Genomic DNA, 19908 nt, shown 5'->3' with positions numbered 1-19908 from the left:
TGTGCCTCTGCTTTTCCAGCTTGTCCGTAGTCCAGCACCACCCCGCCTACCTGGAACTGGTGGGTGGCATTCACCGGAGCAGGCTGGGAGTAGGGGAAGAATTGTCCCTTTGAAGGCGTACATAGGACTACATGTGGCAACACAGCAAACAACAGCAAGAGATGGAATAAATGAGTCACTTTTCTAGCATATTTGAATACTGTTTAAATATAAACATTGCAAGTGAATATCTCTAACTGAGAAAAAATAAAATTGGGTGCAAAAATACACCAATGGTGTACTGCATATGCATATAAATATATTACAGGGTTTGCACAGTCATTATGCGTCTTCCTTCTGGACTGACTTTCTACAGATGGACACAAAAGTTGAAACAGAGGAAAACAGAAGGTAAAGGTCTTAAACTAAACACATTGTCATTCTGGCAAGTGATTCACTTCCCAAAAAACCGGTATGTAAAAACAAAACATAGTTTCACAACAGACTTATTTGTGTTTTCACACTGTATCTACCTCACAGCAAGAGGGGAAAGAGAGATTGAGGAAATGGTGATGCATACAGGATGCTCGATACATTATAATGGCATTTGAGACCAGTTCCACCACCCATTTAAAGCCTATGATGTTAATGGGGTCTGGAAAAGTCCTTTCCTTGATAAGGCAGGCTTAAGTAATATCCAAAGTGCTTCAGCAGTGGGTGCTTAGCCCACGCTATCCACTGCAATAGGCGGTTTGCTCCTAACCCCCTGTTAGCAGGGTGCCACTCCAGGGCAGATGCGCTGGATGGGCTCACTGCAGGGGGGCTGGAGGCTGCCGGGGGTGCCAGGGGCTCCCACCTCACGGAGGTGAAGGAAGCACATGCTTCCCCAGCTGGACCGCTGCTGTGGGGCCAGCTGAGGGTCTCTGGGGCTGGTTTGGAATCCCCGAAGCCCCTGGGCAATGCTGCTGCACGGAGCAGAGCGTGCAGCCGGGGCCGCTCCAAGCCCCAGATCCGGGGGTGCTGCAGCGCAGGGGGACAGCCGGAGTCCCGGCATGGCTGAGCAACAGCTCGGTGCCTCTCCCATCAGCCTAACGCAGCCGCCCCTGCACGGCTCAGTGGAAGGCAGATAGGGTGCAAGCATGCTCACATGGGACTTTTCCAACATCTCTAAATTTTGGCTTCAGTTTTTGTTTCCCTCCATTCCCACAGAAGACAGAAAGCTACACAGGAGGTGCCTGCTCAGTCCGGGCTAGCTGGGGAGTCAGCAACGTGGCCTCCACGGCAGCCTGTGAGGTAGACAGAGGTCAGAGCACCCAGGGCAGCATCCAGGCAGAGAATGTGGTGGCGCCAAGGAGACTTTGCAGGGAGTCTGTGACTGCTGCGAGGAGCAGCCCTGGTCCTTGCAAGTGCTGCTCCTCCCACGGCTGCCCCCTTTTCCCGGCTGTGGACGGAGGGCAGTGATTCCCACAGAGATGCCGAGCACCAGATTAGGACAAAGTACTTTCTGTAGGAGAAGGTGGCAGTGTGCACTGTGCATGGCTCCAGGGGATGGTCTCTACCCCGGCTTAGCCCACAGTCTGGCATAAAGGGGTGCCAAGGGGTGCCTTGGCTTAGGACACGTTTATGTTGGAGAAGAGCGGGGCCCCAGGAGGCGTGGATGCTGTGCTGTCTGCCAAGTAGCCCAGGATGCTTTTGAGTTCGCCACGTGACAAATTGGCTTTGATGTACAGGAACGCTTCCAGGTGCCTTTTGCTGTGGAAGAGAAATGGGCAGGTGTTATCTCCTCCCGCAGGTCTCCGTGTGCCGGGTCCCTGGTGCCATGATGCGGCCCCCACCCCGCAGTGGGTGCTGAGGTCCCTGGTGGATGCCAGCTAGGGATCTGGCAGTCCTACACGGGACCCAGCACTGCCCTGCGAGGTTTGCAGAACAGGGAATCTCCAAAGCAAAGGAGAAAATCAGATCAGAATTTGGAATATAAAAATAGGCCTTTTTTAATAGTTATTTTGTTGCCTGATGGCACTGGGATTGCCCCAGCCTGGCAGGCAGCCCCCTCCTGTTAGTACAGACTCAGGTTGTGTGAACCTCACCTATCCTCGTATTTGACTGTTTCCTGGCTCAATTAAAACTCCATATGAGTATTTGTGGATCTGCTTCAGTGCCTCTTACCGGATATCTGGGTATGTCGTGGCGAGCGTTGCAACTTCAATCTTAATAGCACCTAAATCCTGAAGTCGGATTATTTCCGCCAGTTTGGGGAGCGCTGAATTCAGCCACGTGGCTTGAGACCCCTGCCAGGAGAGAAAGCGGTCAGCAAGGCATCGAGGAGGGGCGTTCAACCCTCCGCCCAGCCCAGGAGCTGTATTTCACCAGGGGTGCCACCAAGCCAGCTCCCAAGGCTGTTTCCTGGGGAGGGGGAAGGCCACAGCAGTGATTCTAGGTGCCTCATTGTTTTCAGTGATATTTCTAGCCCAGGTTCTGCCTGGGCCAGCCTTGGAGAAATTGGATTAGTTTTGTGATGGTTTTTAAGTGGTGTAGGGTTTCCCCTTAAGGTTTCCGCACCTGCCTTTACAGATTCTCTCTGTCCTTCCCTCCCATCCCATTTTCCTTTCCTTGGGTTTCTGTGCCCCCTGGTGTGTGTACAAGGTCTGGTGGGCAAGGTAATACCCTGGCAGGTGCTGCTCTCTCCCAGCTCCACACACAACTCTGCCTTTAGCACCTCCAGGCATTGCCAAAATCCCTTCCATGCTCACTCAGGTAAAAGCTGGATCTGTTTTCTGTCCACTGGACATCCCAAGGCGATGGCTGCCTGACCTCCTGCCCACACCGAGTCATGCTCAGGCTTGTTCCTTCTCCTGTCAAACGGGCATGGGGTGGTGGAGGACAAGGGCTTGACTTCGCTTTTTTGCAAGCAAATTTAGAGGTGTGAAAGGAGGGAGGTGATCTCAGAGGACAGAGCAGGGTGTTTCAGCCATGCAGAAAAAGCAAGGGTCTCTGGTGGGGGAAACCCTTGTGTACCAGAGACCCCACTGCTCGTTCCAGCCCCTGCCTGACCTAAAAGCAGCAGCGTGAGGGAAATCAAGCGGGAGAGGGAAGAGGTGAAACCCAGACTCCATGTAAGTTGTGCCGAAATCAGAGAACTGCTGTGTTTAGCTAAATCTTCTGACCCTATTCATATAAATCTTCAAAAGGAAACCACTGTGTGGGGGACAAAGGAGGAGGAAATCATCGCTCTCCATCTGGGCAAGGGCAGGCTGGTGTCAGGGGAGCCTTCCTGCCCGCTGGCACTTGGAGACCTCTTTCTGCCTAACGTCCCTCCCTCCAGGAAAAGTAAGCTGAGTTGGATTTTCTGGGAGGTCCCAGAAAATTTAATTTCCTGTTTTGCAGTGTCCCTGTGCCTTGTGCTGGTGTGGACACAGCGAGCATTCACGTACATTGCTGGTGCAGAAGGCTTCCAGGTCAGCAGCATTCTTGGAGATGTGCTGGGCCAGGTTTTGCTGCTGTGCTGGAGTTTTCAGGCTGACTTTCCTCTTCAGCAGCCTCACGATGTACTCTTTAACCAAGCGGGCATGGACCTTGTCGACGATAGCCTGTTGGGAAGGAGAGGGGGATGATCCATCTATCTTTTGCTTGGGGACAAAGCAAACCATGTGTGTAGATGGAGGACAAAAATGTCTTGGGTGTTGTAAAACATGCCCCACCAAATGCCTGCTGCGGATCAGATGTGAGGAACAGTGCTGGTTGCCAACCTCCCCACGACTGGTTACGTGATATCCTAGATGCCGAGAATTTCTTTGTACTCAAACTAATTAAGTGTGGGAATTTCCAAAAGTTGTTTCCTTCTGGGAAGAGTTGAAGGCATAGACAAGATCTAACATGTTAGGGAAGAAGTAGCAGTACTCCAGAGAAACAGGAATTCATGCTGCTCCTCCTGTTCCTCTCTCTGATACACAAAACATCATAATTTTACTTTGGCTGCTAAAAAGACAAAGGCAGGAAATCAAAGATTTTTTTATATGGTGATGTTTCATATATATTCCAGCACCACTGAAAACGTGGCTGTGGCTGAGTTATCTGGGATTTGTCCCAGTTGCATCCATCTCCTCTGGCCCTTAGGAGCCATGAGACAGAACCGTGCAATTGCATCCATGTTTCAAGGTTGCTAAACCAAACCCATACATAAATAAAGCCGTATTTTGGGTGATCCCTAGAGCACTTTCTCTACAGCAAGGGTGGTTTTCTCTGCAAACACTGCATCAGAGCTACAGCAGCCTGCTTCTGCTGGAGAAGAGTAAGGTTTATATGGCTAATCTAGGTAAACAGACGGGAACCCTGCCTGAGAGGGCTCTCCGATGCCGGGCCAGCTCACCAGCTTAACGCGGGTCAAGGCCAGTCTAGTTGCAGAGGATCAGAGATGAAAATGCAGCCTTGGCATCCCAGAATCCCTTCAATATTTCCCTTGGACTTACATGGTAGAAAGGGTCCTTTAGGGTCCGGAAATCCGAAATATGTTTGCTGGTGGTTTTAATGATCTCGTTCATAATTTCATTGCTGGAGTCCCACTTATTTTCTGTAAACTTCTTATAAATTGGCTGAAACAAAGGAAAATCCGCTTAGTTCCCTGAAAAGAAATTCTATGCACATGTATATTTAGCATTTCTATATGTACAGTGTCATACATAGTGACAATGTGGCGTGCGGTCCTGTGCAGGGATGTGCAACAATGCAAACGGGGGCAGGGGAAGAGGGGTCTGGTTTGGATTTGTGCCCCCTTCTTGGTTCCTCAGGATGAAGACAACTGAGGAGAAAGGCCCATACTGGAGATGCTTTTTTTATTTCCACATTTTTAATGTCTTGCCCACACCATCATGTCTGATGGGTTGGACTAGATGACCTCTAGGGGTCCCTTCCAACCCAAAACATTCTATGATTCTATGATTTTATGATTAGAGAATTATGGAACCACCAGGGGGAAAAAAATGAACCATTATGAGCCGTTTTCATTCACAATTTTTCCTGGCCACAGTAAATAAATCTTCAAATAAAAAAAGCACCCCTGCTCTGCCAGATGCCTTCCAAAAGTCCCTACAGAGAAAGCAGAAGAGATTGTGGCTGAATGTTCCTGACTCCTACGCCTTCCCCTCCACCACAGTTGCTCAACTTAAAAAGCTTGTGTTATATATATAAAAAAAAAAAAAAAAAGAAAAAAAGAAAAAAAAGAAAGAAACCAAAAGTGTCTTTCAGGCCACCTTTATGAAGAAGCCAAAAGCTGCGTAATTGCCGTTCATGTCATCTGTGATTGCTTCCTACAGTTTGGAGTGTAAACACTTGCAGGTTGAGACTCTCCCTCCTGCAGCAGTTATCTGAGATGCGACGGGCACGTTTTCTGCCCATCCGCACGGTCACGCCTATGTAGCTGCATCCGTTTCACCTGCAGGCTTGAGGACCAGCTCAAGGAGAAGCAGTTCAGAGTTTGCTGACTGATGCTGAGGGGTGACCTGTCCCACGGCCCTTCTGAACTTTGTTGCATTTGAACCAGAGATTTGGGCAACTGATAGCAGGGCAGGGGAACATGCCTGGCACCGGCACAGGCCGGGCCATGGGGCAGGAGGGCGCGGATACGGTACCTTCAGCTGGGCAAAGAGCTGCTGGAGCAGCACCTCGAAGCCGCTGTTTTCAATGTCACCGAGAGTGCTGAGGATAGCGGCTTTATCATCATCCATTTCTGCCATGTTTTTCTCTGCGTAGTCTCTGCAAGGAATCATCAGCAAGGTCAGAATAATCTGTCCTCAAGCAAGAGAGACTGAGAGAAATTCAGGTCTCCAAACCTTCCTCTGCGGGCAGGCGGACCTTCCTCTGCCCAGTCTGGAGCAGCTCCCCTCTATCACACTACTATCCGTTGCCTGCAGAGGAAGGAGCAAAGCCTTTTCTTTTTGACCCTTACCTAAAATTCCAGCAGTTGTTAATATTTGCAATCAGTATAGGCTTGTAGTATCTGTGCTTCTTGCTTTTCTCCTTAAAGTCTTCAAAAGCATCCTTGTAGCTGCAGGGGAGATGGGAAGAGGAGAGGCGGATGAGTGGGAGCCCCGGGCAGCCCTGCCAGCCCCGCTGCCCGACGCGGCCCTACCGCACCTTTTCAGGAAGGCAGGCAGCTCCTTCGACAGGCGATGCGACAGCTCCTCGCCCACTGCCACGCTGATCTCCTTGGCTCGCTTCTGGCCACTGTACACACTCTAACGAAACAAACAAAACCACAAGATCAGTTTTAAATGCCGTCTGTTCCAAAAAGGCCAGGTTCGCTGGTTAAAAAGGCTATAGATCCTTAACTGCGGTGCCTGCGCCCAGCTCGTCTCCCCACCACTGCGCCAGGGACTGTGCAGAGCAGCTGTACTTATTTGGTGGGTTCAAGCCAATTTTCAAATGGGGAGAGGTGAAGAAGAAAGAAACATTAAAGAAAGTCTACAAAATAGCTGAGAAAGTGGGGAAAGTGACACTTGTTTTTTTGCTGAATGTCATATGATTACATTAAAAACGTTTAAGCATGACAACCTCAATATATGAAAGGTTTATTTTTTAAAAATAAACTCTACTAATCCCCTGCAGCCAGAGGAGGGAGAGTGTTGGGCATGGGGAAAGGGCGTGCGCGCTCGGAGCGGCTCTGCCGGTGACAGGGTGACAGTCCCCCCCGGAGCAGGCAGGGCAACAGTGCCGTGCCGCTCCCTCGCTGGGCTAAACCTGCCTCTTGTCTCTCTGCCCCTACGTTATCCAGCACCTAATGGCCTGGCTTCGGCTGGGGGTGCAGAAGAGACCACACAGGGAGAAAGGAAGGCAGCTTTCCTGCTCCTTTTGCTTATAGAGGAGTTTGTCTCCATCACATGCTAGACCAGGACCGTGCCAGGCCAGGGGTGGGGGCCCCCCGGTACCACCCACCTCTACTACCACCCTACACAGGCGACTCGGCCTTTCGCTTTCCTGAATTGACTACAGTTAGTCTCATGCCCTAAATACAGGCAGGATGCAATTGTTTATTTTTAATATACATCTGTATTACCTGGATAACAAATATTGCCAGTAGCTCACTCTGGAAATGTCCGTTTAGTTTCTCTGGTTCTTCATCTTCTTTCCATCTTTGGATTTCTTTATCTAAACATTTGCTCAGTGAATTTTTGATAGTAGCCTTTTGGGAAGGAAGAACAACAGCATTTACCACAAAGTGGAGGTAGCAGTTCCTGCCTTACGCGGGTTTTACTCGCCCACCCACCATTTCTCTGGCTGAGCAGACTTTTTCCTCGGCCCAGGCTGAGAAATAGAGGCCCCTCGTTAGGAGATGCCTCATCCGCAGCTTCACGGCAGCAAGGACAACCCCCTCCCGATATCCACCTACGCAATAGCGAGTTGAATATTACAGGGTAGGAATGAAGATCAAGATGCACATCCCTGTCTGCCGCCCCCCCCGTGTCAGTGGTGACCTCGAGGGCAGGGAGGGGAGCGGTGGGCAGGAGGGTGGCAGGCAGTTACGCATGCCAGAGCCCAAATTCCCCCAGCCACGCATTGCCTGGGTGTTACACGCAGCGCTGCCCTCTGGGCCTGGTTTTGCAATCCTTTTTCATCAGCGCTTCTGACGTCTTATGAGCATCGGGGAGTGAAACAAAGTGTTCCCAGGTTTTCTCTGCTCCGACCCCTCTTGCGTGCAGACTGCGCAGCAAGGCTGTGGAAACGGTCCGTGCAGTGGCTGGCATCTATCGCTGATCACCAAGCGCCTGGTTCGTGTGCTTTGCAGCCCTCACACCCGCCTCTCCCATCTGCAAACCATCACGGGCTACAGCTAAACCTGGAACTTGTCTTCTCATTTTCCAGGAATTCCAAGCCCAAAATGCCAGAAACAGTCAGCTATGAGAGTACTGTAAAAGTTGCTTCTTGTTTCCATTAAGGCAAGAGTGATCCAAATACCAGAGCAACTGTTATTTTCTGCAGACCGCAATTCTCCATCAAAGAGACAGATTTTTCAAGACCAGACATGCGTGCTTTGTGCTCACTCAAGGTCTGGCACCACTCCAGAGACCAGAAGTAATTCTGAATCCATTATCTGCGAGAGGGAGCATAAATCCCTCTGGAGACTTAGCAGAAAACTGGAAAGTTACCCATAAAGATTTGGTTTTGTTGGTTTTTTTTTCCAACCTTCCTACCACCAGGTTTGCAAGAACAGAGCAGTTCTTTTCTGATGGCTCCCAGGGTAGAAGGCTGAGCTGAGCAGGAGCTTGCTCTGCAAGTCCCATCTAGCAGAAAGCTGACCTATCCCCCCAAAAGAAACAAAAGCATTCTTGCTTTTGCTTCTCTCTGGAAGGGTGCGTGACTCGCAGGCGAGAAGCGTGCATGCAGGACAAGTCAGAGCTCCTCCGAGGAGTCATATGGGAGCAGTAAAGGGAAGAGGAGGGACTGAACGGATTCTCACCTCTTCACTGTCAAGGTATTTCTTTTCAAGCTCTTTGCTCAGACTTGATGGCAAAAGGCTTCCAAGCTTAACTTTTTCCAACTCCTCTGCTAAAACGTGATCTTTTCTCATGTCTCTGGAATGAAAAAGCCAAACAATCACATTTTCCAAGGGCAGTGTAATTCAAGACAGCTGTTGATGCAAATCACTAACACTTTTTGAGGATATCAGTGAAAAAACAGATGGAAATGTACATTGTCCTTAGTCCAGGCAGGACTTGAAGGAGCTGAACCTGTGCCAGGGGTGGGACCTGTGAGGGCGGGACCCTGAGCAACCCCGGGGAAGGGAGTCGTGTTCGGCTGGGCTCCTGAGCATCGGCCACTGCGCTGGGTATGGGGGACTGAGAGCAGCAGCAAGGACTCATCCCAGGACACAGCCTCTCCCCATCAATATAGAGAAGTGATCAGATAAAAATCTGGCATTTCGTGGCTAGTTGGGAACAGAGCGGGCAGCTTCATACCCCGCTGTCATGTCCCCACCACATGCTGGCTGAGCCAGGCTGAGCAGCTTTGAGGGAGGGGCCCTGCCAGCAGTGGGGGGCTCAGGCCAGCACTCGTGGGAGGGCTGATTTGGAAGCAGCCTCTCCCTCTGGAGCTGCAGAGAATAACCCTGAGCATGGCCCGATTCCCACGTTTGCGCGTGACCCAAGTCCCCAGGGGTACCCCGCCGTGCTTCCCGCACACGGGCTGCTTCTGATACGGTGCTGGAAGCTGGGGCCAGGCTGTTGTGCAACCCTCCTCCTCCTCACTGCTCCCTTCACTGCTGGCCATGGAGAGAGGTGGTCCCTGAGCAGACACCCAGACCTGGCCTCTGGGAATACCCCGCAAAGCAGCCGCTGCCCTGTCCAACACCGTCCCCAGCGCTGGGCTGCGCTGCTCTGGCTGAGCCCTGGCTCCTCTCAGCTACTGATTTCCAAACACACGCTGGTTCAGGGCTGAATATCCTGACCTAGAGCACAGTGCTGGCTCTGGAAAACTTCCAGCATCAACACTGACTCATTATACTCCATCCGTGAAAGACAAGAAGGAAAAAGTGGAGGTGAAGGTTGAATGGCTTTAGAACAGCAGAAGAAACACTGCTGGTGTATTACTGCTTTTCACCTAAGAAGTGAGAGCCCTTGATTCTCCATGCAGTACTATACACCACAACAAGTAATATTTTCAGTTATATAACATATAGGGCTTGCAAGGATGAAGGGCGACCCTTGGCTGATGATGTCCTCTCATAAGGGCGCACCCTTTGGGTTCCTAACCTGGAGGAGAGCACAGACTGTGGGTAATGCCTAAGCAACATCCTCCATGCCCAGGATAATTGCATCTCAGATTGTTCTATTTATTGGCTGCCCTCGCTGAAATTTCCAAATTTTCCAATTATGAGTTCAGGTCTGCAACTGCAATAGAGATCAGGGCAATAAGCCTGCCCAATTTACCCCACAAGTGAAGACCCAAACCCCCCAAACCTCTGTGTGCATGTCCGTTGCCCAGAAGCCTGACTGGTGGGGTGAGCTCTTAGTTTACAGACCCTGAGCATGTCCCTTCTGTCTGTCCTGGCCAGCTGGTATACATCAGCATGCCGCCAGTGACCCTACAGCCTAGCCAGGCACCAGACTGCATTGCAGCGATACCGATCCATAAATCAAGTAAATGTCCGGTTTGCAGCCCGTGAACCCGCGTTGATCACCAGGGATAAACATGTGTAAAAGCCTCACTTACTTTGGATAAATGTTGTGCACCCATGAGAGGAGAAGGTAAACATCCTTGTCTTCCAGATGAGACTCAGCATTTTTCTTTGCCTGGGAGGCAAAATAATTGTGGTAGAGTTCTGCATATGTGCCGAACACATTAAACTCAGGAGGGTAAAGCTGTTTAATGTACCTAACAACTACTGTCAAATCTTCTTTCATTGTCTTCCCCATGTGCAGGAGGTTCTGGCCAACTGTAGAGAGGTTCTCAGTTCTAGGAGTACGGCTCGTGTCTTTCATTCGAGTCTCTACTGACTCCTTTACTGTAGCCATCCAAAGCTCTTTCCATTTTCTAGGCCTAAATTGCATGTTTTGGTCAGGTGGATTCTCTGACGCGTAGTTCTGATCTTCTTTCTCCTGCTCTTTCAGTGCCTCTATTGCCTGCTGCAGCAGTTCTGGGTTTGTTTTCGCTAGCAGTAGGGAGTCTTTCAAGACACTGAAGACTTTGTGCTTCAGAACTTCGTGGAGGGACTCGACATCTTGCTGGCTGGTGTTCAGCCCCTCCTCACTTTTGCTAGAGAGGCTCTTCTCCAGGACAATCAGATGCTGAGCGGCGTCGCAAAGCTTTTGCTCTTCAAGGAGATCCATGACCTGTTTGACTGGTGAAAAAAGATCAGCCTTTCTTTACCCAATAATGAAGATTTAGAATTCTGTTTTATATAAAATGATGGCTCTGGAATACTTTTTTTAAAAAAATTGTATTTCTATAATGTTAGATCTTAGGCTCCTTCACCATATAGAAAATCTTTCTGTTTATTAAAGTTCAGATTATTTCTAGCCTACCTCTAACTGGGGCAATGGAAATTTGAATACCTAGCACCAGTGTTTCATATGGACAGATATTCATGAGCTACCCATCATTTTTCCAAAATCTAGATTTGTGGAGATTTATTTATTTTTTTGTTTGTTTGCTTGTTTGTTAACCACCCCCCTTCCCATTAATATGACCTCAAATAAGAAGCACGGCTTTAGAAAAAGATGTAGACTGAAAGATGCAGCTAAATAAGATGTGCTAGAGGAAATACCACATGGGTTTTCCAGAAATAGGTTGGCACAATCTGACCTGTGAAATTTTTTTGGAGGACACGTTTAGCGGGCAAGATAAATACAATTGAACTATCTTATCTGAACTACAGCAGGTTACTCGATATGGTACAAACCAGGAAATTATTAGTTAACTGGAGGAGTTAATATCCCCAAATAAGTTTTGTTAGGTGTGTAAGGTTTGTACGGAAAACCCTGGGTGGAGAAAGCCTACATTACTCATGAAATTCATCTTCTTTCATATTCTCCTTAGAGATCGTGGCACAAAAGCTGGGAGTTGCCTATTGGCATTTGCTGATTACACAAGGTTCAGAGACATTATCGAAACCAAGGGCTTGGTCTATTATCCAGTAACAATGGGATAACTTGAATAGTAAATGGGCTGAAATTTAATAGCACAAAGTATAAGATACAAATTCAATAGAACAAAAGTTACTTAGCAACAAATAGGATTTTCTGCTGCAAGCTGAATATGAATCAGCTTGAGATGGAGGAGGAAGGGAGATGCCTGGAGAATCAGTAAATCATTACTGTGAGATGATGGTGAAAATGTCAAACGTGATCCCAGGATGTATCCAGTCAGGAATGTCCAGCTGAGATAGGAAAATGGTAACAAATTCTACTAGGCATCGGTGGTATCTCATCTGGAATATTTTCTGCAATTCTGGTTGTTTTATTTCAAAAAAAGACATTGGGAATGGGGCCATGCACCAGTAAGAACAAGGGCATGAAGGGTCTGTTTTCAGTTGACTTGGTTCATGTAGTTGAGCAAATTCAGGGCCGAGAAGGAAAACCACCAGATAGATAGGCAAAACATTTGACACATGGAGAAAGAGAAGCCAATTAGCCAGGTAAAGGCTTGCCTGGAAATGAGATAATTTGTAATAAAACAGTGAGACTTTGGAAAAGCCCCCAGTAAAGAAGGTAGGACTGAAAAATGAACTTATATTAAGGTACAGCTTGCTATGTTGATGAACCAGGTAATGAGATATGCCGCCTGAGGCGGCAGGTGAGCTTTGGAAGTGCCAAGGGGCACTTTCCAATTCTGGGTTTCTCTGAGCAGGTATTTTTCTACCTCTCTAAGCACCCTGCAGGGACAGTGCCCGCGACTGGAGGAGCTGTGTGTTCATACATCAGCCCTGAGAAAGACCTACGCCTGTTGCTCCCTGCTGTCCCTGGGGTAAGAGGAGATTTCACAGGGTGCTGGTTTCATGGAGGAACAGAGCAGAGGTTTGCCTTGGTTTCTTACCCACCCACAGATCTCTGTGCCCCCAGGAGAGGTAGAAGTTAAGTTTTGTTTTGGACAGAAAACCTGCAAACTGGCAGTTCCTCAAGGAGTGTGCCCTTGATACCAAAGGACCAGGACCTGAGGTCATGTCTCCCTCAGTCCATGTTTCCCTAGGCTCCTTGGCCAAGTCACTCTGTTCTGTTAGTGCCCTTGTTTCTCACAGGGACAACCCTCCACCTCGCGCATCCTCTCTAGAGATAACTATGGCCTGTGAGGTGGTGCAAGGAGGACGGAGGAGCACTTACCACTGGGTGGCTTAGTCTTTTTCATCTTCTTAAATGCACTTGTAAGGATGTTCTTTATTCCTTTCTTCCCCTTTTCAGGGCTGTCCCCAGCAGAGGTGCAGCTCCCATTGCTCGTGATGGAAGATGCACGTGAGGGTCTACAGGCTGCCTCTGGCCTTTCACTCATCTTCTCCTGGTCCCTGGACCAGATCTCATCTCCAGAAGGTTCAGGATGGACAAGGACTTGCTCAGCTACTGACGTTGAAGCGTTTTCAAGCTCCCTGTTTGCACCAATGCAACCCTCTGATCCATTGCGTATTCCAATAGGACCACTTTGGAAAAAAGGTAACATTTTCATCATTTTCCTTCTAGCCTGTAAATTACAGAAAGAAATGGTCAGATTATAACAGTTTGCATAAAAACTTCCACGGCACAATATGGCACAGTGTATTCCCATTAAAAAATAATAATTCTGGAATGAGTTGTTGCTATGTGGGTGGTGTGGGGAGCACTACACACGTCTGGTATGAGCACAGCTCTGCAGGAGAGCTCCTGAGCAACATCACCTCAGGTAACTGAGAGGATGGAAGCAGTTCTCTGGTGTAATAAATAACTTCTTAGAGAAAATCGATGAGTGATTTTAAGGGTGATTCAGATGGCCTGATTTGACACCTCGAGCTTGTCTGGATACAGGAGAGCAGGGCTCTCCCATGGGACGCTGTGGGAGTATGGACGTGAGTGTGGATGCTGCACACGAATGATGTGGGTGGGTGGAACAAGCGTCCTGTGCTTATTCAAAGCAATCACAAAACTCTCATACTTTTATATGGCATGGGGGTAAATTCCCACCTTCCTCAGGGCCTGTTTTTGCTGATCTCTGCTCATCTGGGTGCAGATCTGTTTGTGGCAGCACCCACGTAGCTACTTGCACATGGAGTACAGCACAAAAATGAGATGAGCCTACCAAGCCAGCTGAGCATTAGTCTTTGCTGAGCAAAAGTCCCGCTGGTTTACTGTGTCCCCAGTTAAGTCAATAATAAAATTCTTCGCTTTATTGAGAACTCCCAGAGAAGGTGGCTGAGAGTTCAGAAACACTAGGGATGTGAAAAACATGGTTGAAAGGATGGGAGCATGGGAAGCCCAGCAGTATCTCCTGATATGAGCATCACGAGGCTTATCATTTTAGGCCCAAAAATTCCAGTCAGAAGCACGGCTTCAACACTCTATGTGCTGCCCGCATCCCTCCAGTGGCAGACACAAGCTCAGGGATGCATTCAGACTCTTCAAACCCACTCACAGTCTACGTAATCTCATTTTCAAAACGTTCCAAGGGTGACTACAGCATCCCAAGAGAAGGCAACTTCAGCGCAGCTTGTTGCAACTTTGGTGTAACCTGCTGGGTGCTTTCAAATACTCGGGACCAACTATTGTGCCATCTGTTTATGCTGAAACGTGGGGCTGTAGCGCGAGCCCTGGTTTGTGCAGAAACGCTGGTGAAATGGGGCGGTGGAGGGGGCAAGCTCCTGAAAGCAGGGACTAACCAGGCCGGACTTTTCCCACAGCTGCTAAATGAAACTGGTGCCAGTGCCCAGGGCTGCTGCATGTCTAGAGCGGTCCTCGCCTGGCTGAGGGGGCAATAGGAACAAGGCACGAGGATCGGGGTGGTTTAGGCGTGTTTGAACAGCCATTATCCTGCCAGAGTCCCGCTCTACCACCAACACTCCTGCACTACAGATAATTAACGATAGGAATTTGTTATTGTAACAACACCTTTTTAGAATTTATATTTAGAATTATTTATGCACATGTATCATTTAATATACTGCTATAGATTTGTTTGCACAATTATATTCATTTGTATAATGATTATATAACTGTCATAAATAAACAGACTCATAGTTCCCAATGCTTGTTCTGACAACCCTTTTTTAAGTGACTTTCTGGGAAACCAGTGCACTTCTGTATAAAGAACTCTCAGGCAAGTTTTGGCTTACTTGTACTGCGTAAGGGCAGAGGAATTAGGCTTTAAATAAAGGAAGAAGTTGGCTTCAGTTCTAAGGCCACAATGTGGTGATCTTCCAATACCCTTGTTAAGTTTATACTGTTGATATGTATCATGCTGATACAAACTGTGGTAATTATTTCTGGGCAATCCGGTTGGCAGACTGTGGCTTTTCATTTTAATTGTGATTCCTCCGGCTGGCTCCTGGCAGCTTGGAGAGCTTTGAAGCATCAAGCTGGTGGCAGCAGCCGGGTGGTGAGAGAGCAGTTAGAGCCTGGCATTGCTGAAAGCTTCCTTCTCCACGCTTTGGCTGCCAGGCCATGCTCAGGATTAGTAATGCTATTGCTTTTAGAACACAACGAAGATGAAAACTCATTCCAGAAGGAGAGAAAGGGGTAATGGGTGTGCACGATGTGGCTGGCTCTCAGCCAAACTGGTGGTCAGTGACCCGGGGCAAAGTAGGAAGCTAAACCTAAGGTGCCACTATGGCTGAGGGGGACAGCGCTGGCTGCGGGGAAGGCAGAGCCCGTGCGCCCCAGGGCTCAGGGCCGGTGGCATGGGCAAGTGAAGGGGGCTGGAGCTACACACCTACCTCTTCCCCTAGCACGCTGACTGGGGAGGGGGGGATGAAAAATCACTACAGTTCACTCTGGCTACACAAGTCAGGATGCCTCATTAGAATCCTAAAAACAGGGGAAAAGAGCTCCTTTTTCTTACTTTTCCATTACAAAAAACCCCACTATGGTAACAGGGATTCTCTGTAAGTGTTTGGGACTTGCCTAATTTTTGTAGGGTTGTTTTCCTAGCCTGCATTTCCCAATATGATGCCGTTTAGGTTCATTCTGCCAAATCCTTTCCTTCCTGTTTGTTCAAGTACAGACTCAATTGAGTCCCTTCTCTCTCTCTTATTAGTCCAAACAAAGCATTTATTGTTCTTTTTTTTTATTTGTCTCTCAACAAAGGTGGCTTTCAGAGTCTTTTGTTTTGATGAATGATGATCAGAAAGGTGGATTTCAAAATGGTTTTGCTGCTTCTTTAATACTAAGATGAACGTCATTCATCTTTGAAAACCATTGAAATGACACCACACATCAAAGAGTCCATGAGGGAACAATTAAGCTGGTTAAAAGCTTAGTTTTTAACGACTTTGTCCTGGTAACGCTCTGAAAGGGCCGGCGCAGGAGCTGGGGATGCCGGGAGGGAAGCAGGTAGCTGGGCACGTGTTGCTGGGGGCTGCAGCCCAGGCGAGCCCCTGAGGTCCCTCTGCGGAGCACACCAAGCCATCGCCTGCAGCGTGTCCCTGCACCCTCATCTGCCTAAAAAACTCCCACAGCCAAACTAGAGGAAAGTTAAATCAGCTCCAGTGTTTTCGCCCGGGGCCTGCACATCAGCAGCATGAGAACTGTCAGGGTGTGCTCCTTCATCTTGAACAAATGAACACCGAAGGAGTTAAGCATCTGAGTAAGGCTGTCACTGCCATCGCTACCATGCTCACATTTCGCCAGCTTGAACGCTTGCCCAGTGTTTATCAGTTGGCCACTGCCGGTCTGTGTATGTTTGTATCCACATCAGGAAACACCAGTGAACCTCAGCTCCCAGTTCTGCCTTGAAATGCAGCCTCAGCCGCTTACGGAAAGTGGTATCAAAACCTGCCCCTCCACCTCTTCTCTTTATCATTAGATGGCCAAGCACTTACTGTAAGAAACGCCTATAAGAACCTTCCTACAAGAAACTTTCGTATAGAAAAAAAATCCCACTTCACTTTCTACAAGAAGAACTTGGCTAGAAGGAGGTGGCACGGGCATCAGCTGGAGGCCACGGGCTGGAGATGCCTGCGCCGGTGCTGCTCCCCGTGCCCCCCCAGCACCCACTCCTGCCCGCTGCAGCAGACGGGACACGCAGGAGCTCGGCTCTGGCTCGAGTGGCCACAGGCTGCTCCCACACGCCTGTGCTCTGCTCAGCAATCAAAGCCTGTTAAAACTCCAGCAGGCTCCAAATTATTTTAGCAGTTAACACTTCGATTTGTCATTTCCCAGGCACGGAGCTCATCATCATTATCGCAATCAAAGCCTGTTAAAACTCCAGCAGGCTCCGAATTATTTTAGCAGTTAACACTTCGATTCGTCATTTCCCAGGCACGGAGCTCAAATTGAGGTCTTGGGAAATGTAATCATTTAAGGTCAAGATTTGACACAGATCCCAACTCATTATTATTACTAATTTACTGTTACCATCATCATTATTATTATGTGGCACTGCAGTTTGTGGTGGGGGAGTCTTCAGCTCAAATTATTTTTGACATAGGATATTCAGCTCATGAAGAGCAGCAATCAGAAGAGCAGCACAGCACGCATCGCATCCTCCGCTCCCTATATGGAGGGCCTGTACCATTCCGGCAGCGGTGCTGTTGCCTGCCGGCGCGGCCGGAGGGGAACCCAGCAAGCTCTCCGCATGGTGCTGAGCACAGCGTGTACCCCTGGGCTGGAGCCTTTCTGGGGTGGGCAGCAAGGTAAAGGGAAACACCTGGAGCAGAGCCACGACACAGAAGGACACAACCTGGACTCTGGGCACGGTGGTTTCCCATTTTCTTTTTCCTCCTCAAAGGAAACAGCCTTGACGCCGCACGCTTAGGAATGAGCTCATTCGCGAGGGGCGGCTCATGGTGTGCCAGAGAGTGCCCAGGGGAGGAGATTTACCAATTACACCTACTCTGAAATTTTTGCTGATTTTTTCCTTGAGTCCTTTTTCCTCAGCTGCTGCCAGTATTAACAAACATTTGTTTGGATTTCTAGTCCTCTCCAGCCTGCTGACATCCTAGGTCACAAGGATTTATGTCTTGTTTTAGTGGAAACCCCCCACTTACCCACAGCCTCTCAGAAATGCAAAGTTATTTAGCAAAGTTTGTTCTCTGCATTCACATCAGCTTTTTCTCCCCCCCCACCCCCACTCCCCATGGAAGTGGGGTCAGCCCTGCCACACGAGAAAATTGCACTGGGTGGGCATGATCTTTTGAAGCAGTAAAGCAGTCTGAGTTTAGTGTACCTCAGCCTATGCGGTGACACCTATATAAGCTGCTGATAAACCAAAGCAAAGAGTCTATGGATGTGCCAGCCCCAGTCTTTGCAAGTTGGGAAGCCCTCCTAGGAGGTGGGTTTTTTTCCTACCCATTTTTGTTAGCTGGATTGGGTACTGAATGGAGACATCATGAAGCTGGGGGCTCCCACATGGCTCTGCCCAGGAAATTACAGTTCATAGATGAGCTGGGTCACCAACACCCCCTCCTTGAAATTTTACTGTGCTGCTCAAATCCATGCTCCTGTCCCATGGACCCCTATAGAGTACCCAACACCACATGTGGTCCAGCACCATCCTGATGGTGGCCAAGTTCGGCTCCTACTGGGGTCAAAAGCTGAGGGGAAACAAAACCTATGTCTCCAGTAAAGAAGTCAAGGCAGGAGCAGAGCCTCCCCAGGGGACTTGATCCATGTGCCTTAGCAGTGCCGGACACCCCCATGGGACTGGGGGTGATGGAACCCAAGGCACCTAGGGGAAGGGCAGTGGCAGACCAGGCAGAGGAGCCCAGGGCATCTCACCTGGTGTGACATGCTTTAAACTGGCATTTAACCATGTTATCCCCTGTCTGGGGAAGAGCATAGATAGAGCTACACAGAGCCTCAGTCATTTTAAAATGAGAATTCAGTTTCCCTAAATTACTGAAGCACAACTGAAAACGGTCCTGTAAACCAGCGTCTCCTGTTGTTAGTGAGAATTCTTCAAACAGCAAGACAGAAGATAAACTTACACATATATATTGTTACTGGGAAAAAGCAGAGAAGATGCAGTGTAACATGCTCTTTTTTCTTCTCGCTTCAAATCTGGGAAGCATCATTTTAAACTGCTGCCGCTGAAAGAACCAGCTGCTGCTGTCTACGATTTTGTTTTCCTATTACTATTCCCAAAGCCAAATCCTGCATTCAGGCGTGGACTTTGCAAAGTTCACTGCTAGAGCTAACAGTGACTGAGAAGATGCACAAATTTCTTGGGAGCCAGACCCAGAGCTCCTGGAGCGCTCGCCTCTGCTGGCACTTTCAGACTCTTTGGGTTTCCAGGATCTTTTTTTTTTTTACAGAGAGGGTGACTGAAGCAAACCCAAACCTGAGTTTTTCCAAAGCTCTCTGCTCCTGTTTGATTGGCTCTGTCAGAACTGGCAAGCCTCAAATTCCCCTGGCGGGAGCAAGCAGTGGAATGCTTTGGAGAATCAGTGTTTCTTCAGGTTTTCTGCTCTGAACTTGGGTGTGATGGCAAGGGACCATGGCTTCTAGATCAGCCATATGCTCCCGTCACAGAAAGTCTCTTCCTTACTTTGCAGCCACCTCGAGAAGAAATCCTACTTTAAACACACCAAGGATCCCAACCCTGACATTGAACCCTTCCATTTGTGACCGAGGAGCTGGCACGGTGGATATGGGGCGGCTGCCCAAGGACAGGAGGGAATTTCAACAGGCCCTTCAGTGCTGTGGGAAAAGGCAGGTCCTAGGGGCAGTGGGACTTCCCTGACTGGGAAAAAAATAGTCACAAAATGGCGAGCATGGCAGTGCAGCAACGTGCCAGCTCAGCACGGTGACCCCGGCAGGCTGCAGGGTACAGAGGCGACCCGGGACTGTACAGGATCCAGGCACTGGAATGGTGATTCTCCAGCGCGGTTGGGCTGAGTGAATCATAATAACCCAATTATTTTCCTGTGATTTGGGAAGAAACCACTTCCTTCTGAACAGAGACCAAGAGGAGGGGATGGGAAATGCCACGCTGCATCTGGATCTCGGTGCCTGACCTGGGTTTAGGATGCTTTGGTGCCCAAGACCTACGTCCTGATTTTGAGGAAGGGGTTGGGGAGGGGGCGGGTAACAGGAGGCGCTGCTCGCAGCCTGTGTTCATGCCCTGCAATTTGGGGGATGAGGAACAGAAATGGGACCCAGCTGCCTCAGTGCAGTTGCCAGACATATTCTGGCGGCCCCCCCGGCGCTGGGACGTGTCTGGGGCTGCCGTCCCTCTCGCAGCAGTTCGATTTATTCCCTACTCCGGCAGTCAGCAGGAGGGGCGGAGGTGGCTGTGCCCGGCAGTGCCCCCCCCTTAGCGCCTTCC

The 19908-nt window shown here is 49.2% G+C and overlaps 1 protein-coding gene across 1 annotated transcript; it reads right to left on the bottom strand.

Moving 5' to 3' along the window:
• Positions 1-314: 314 nt before the first annotated feature.
• TNFAIP2 (TNF alpha induced protein 2) lies at positions 315-13132 on the bottom strand. The gene is made up of 11 exons (XM_009636876.2): positions 12786-13132; positions 10180-10807; positions 8429-8543; positions 7028-7153; positions 6109-6209; positions 5921-6019; positions 5604-5727; positions 4446-4568; positions 3411-3566; positions 2146-2267; positions 315-1731 (listed from the first exon to the last, which is right to left on the bottom strand). Exons 1-11 carry the CDS (start codon positions 13123-13125, stop codon positions 1590-1592), a joined length of 2076 nt encoding a protein of 691 aa, XP_009635171.1. The 5' UTR covers positions 13126-13132; the 3' UTR covers positions 315-1589.
• Positions 13133-19908: the final 6776 nt, after the last annotated feature.

This window comes from Egretta garzetta, unplaced genomic scaffold (assembly GCF_000687185.1).
Source record: "Egretta garzetta isolate BGI_Z169 unplaced genomic scaffold, ASM68718v1 scaffold374, whole genome shotgun sequence".
Lineage (NCBI taxonomy): Eukaryota > Metazoa > Chordata > Aves > Pelecaniformes > Ardeidae > Egretta > Egretta garzetta.
This window is presented reverse-complemented; position numbering and strand designations above follow the sequence as displayed.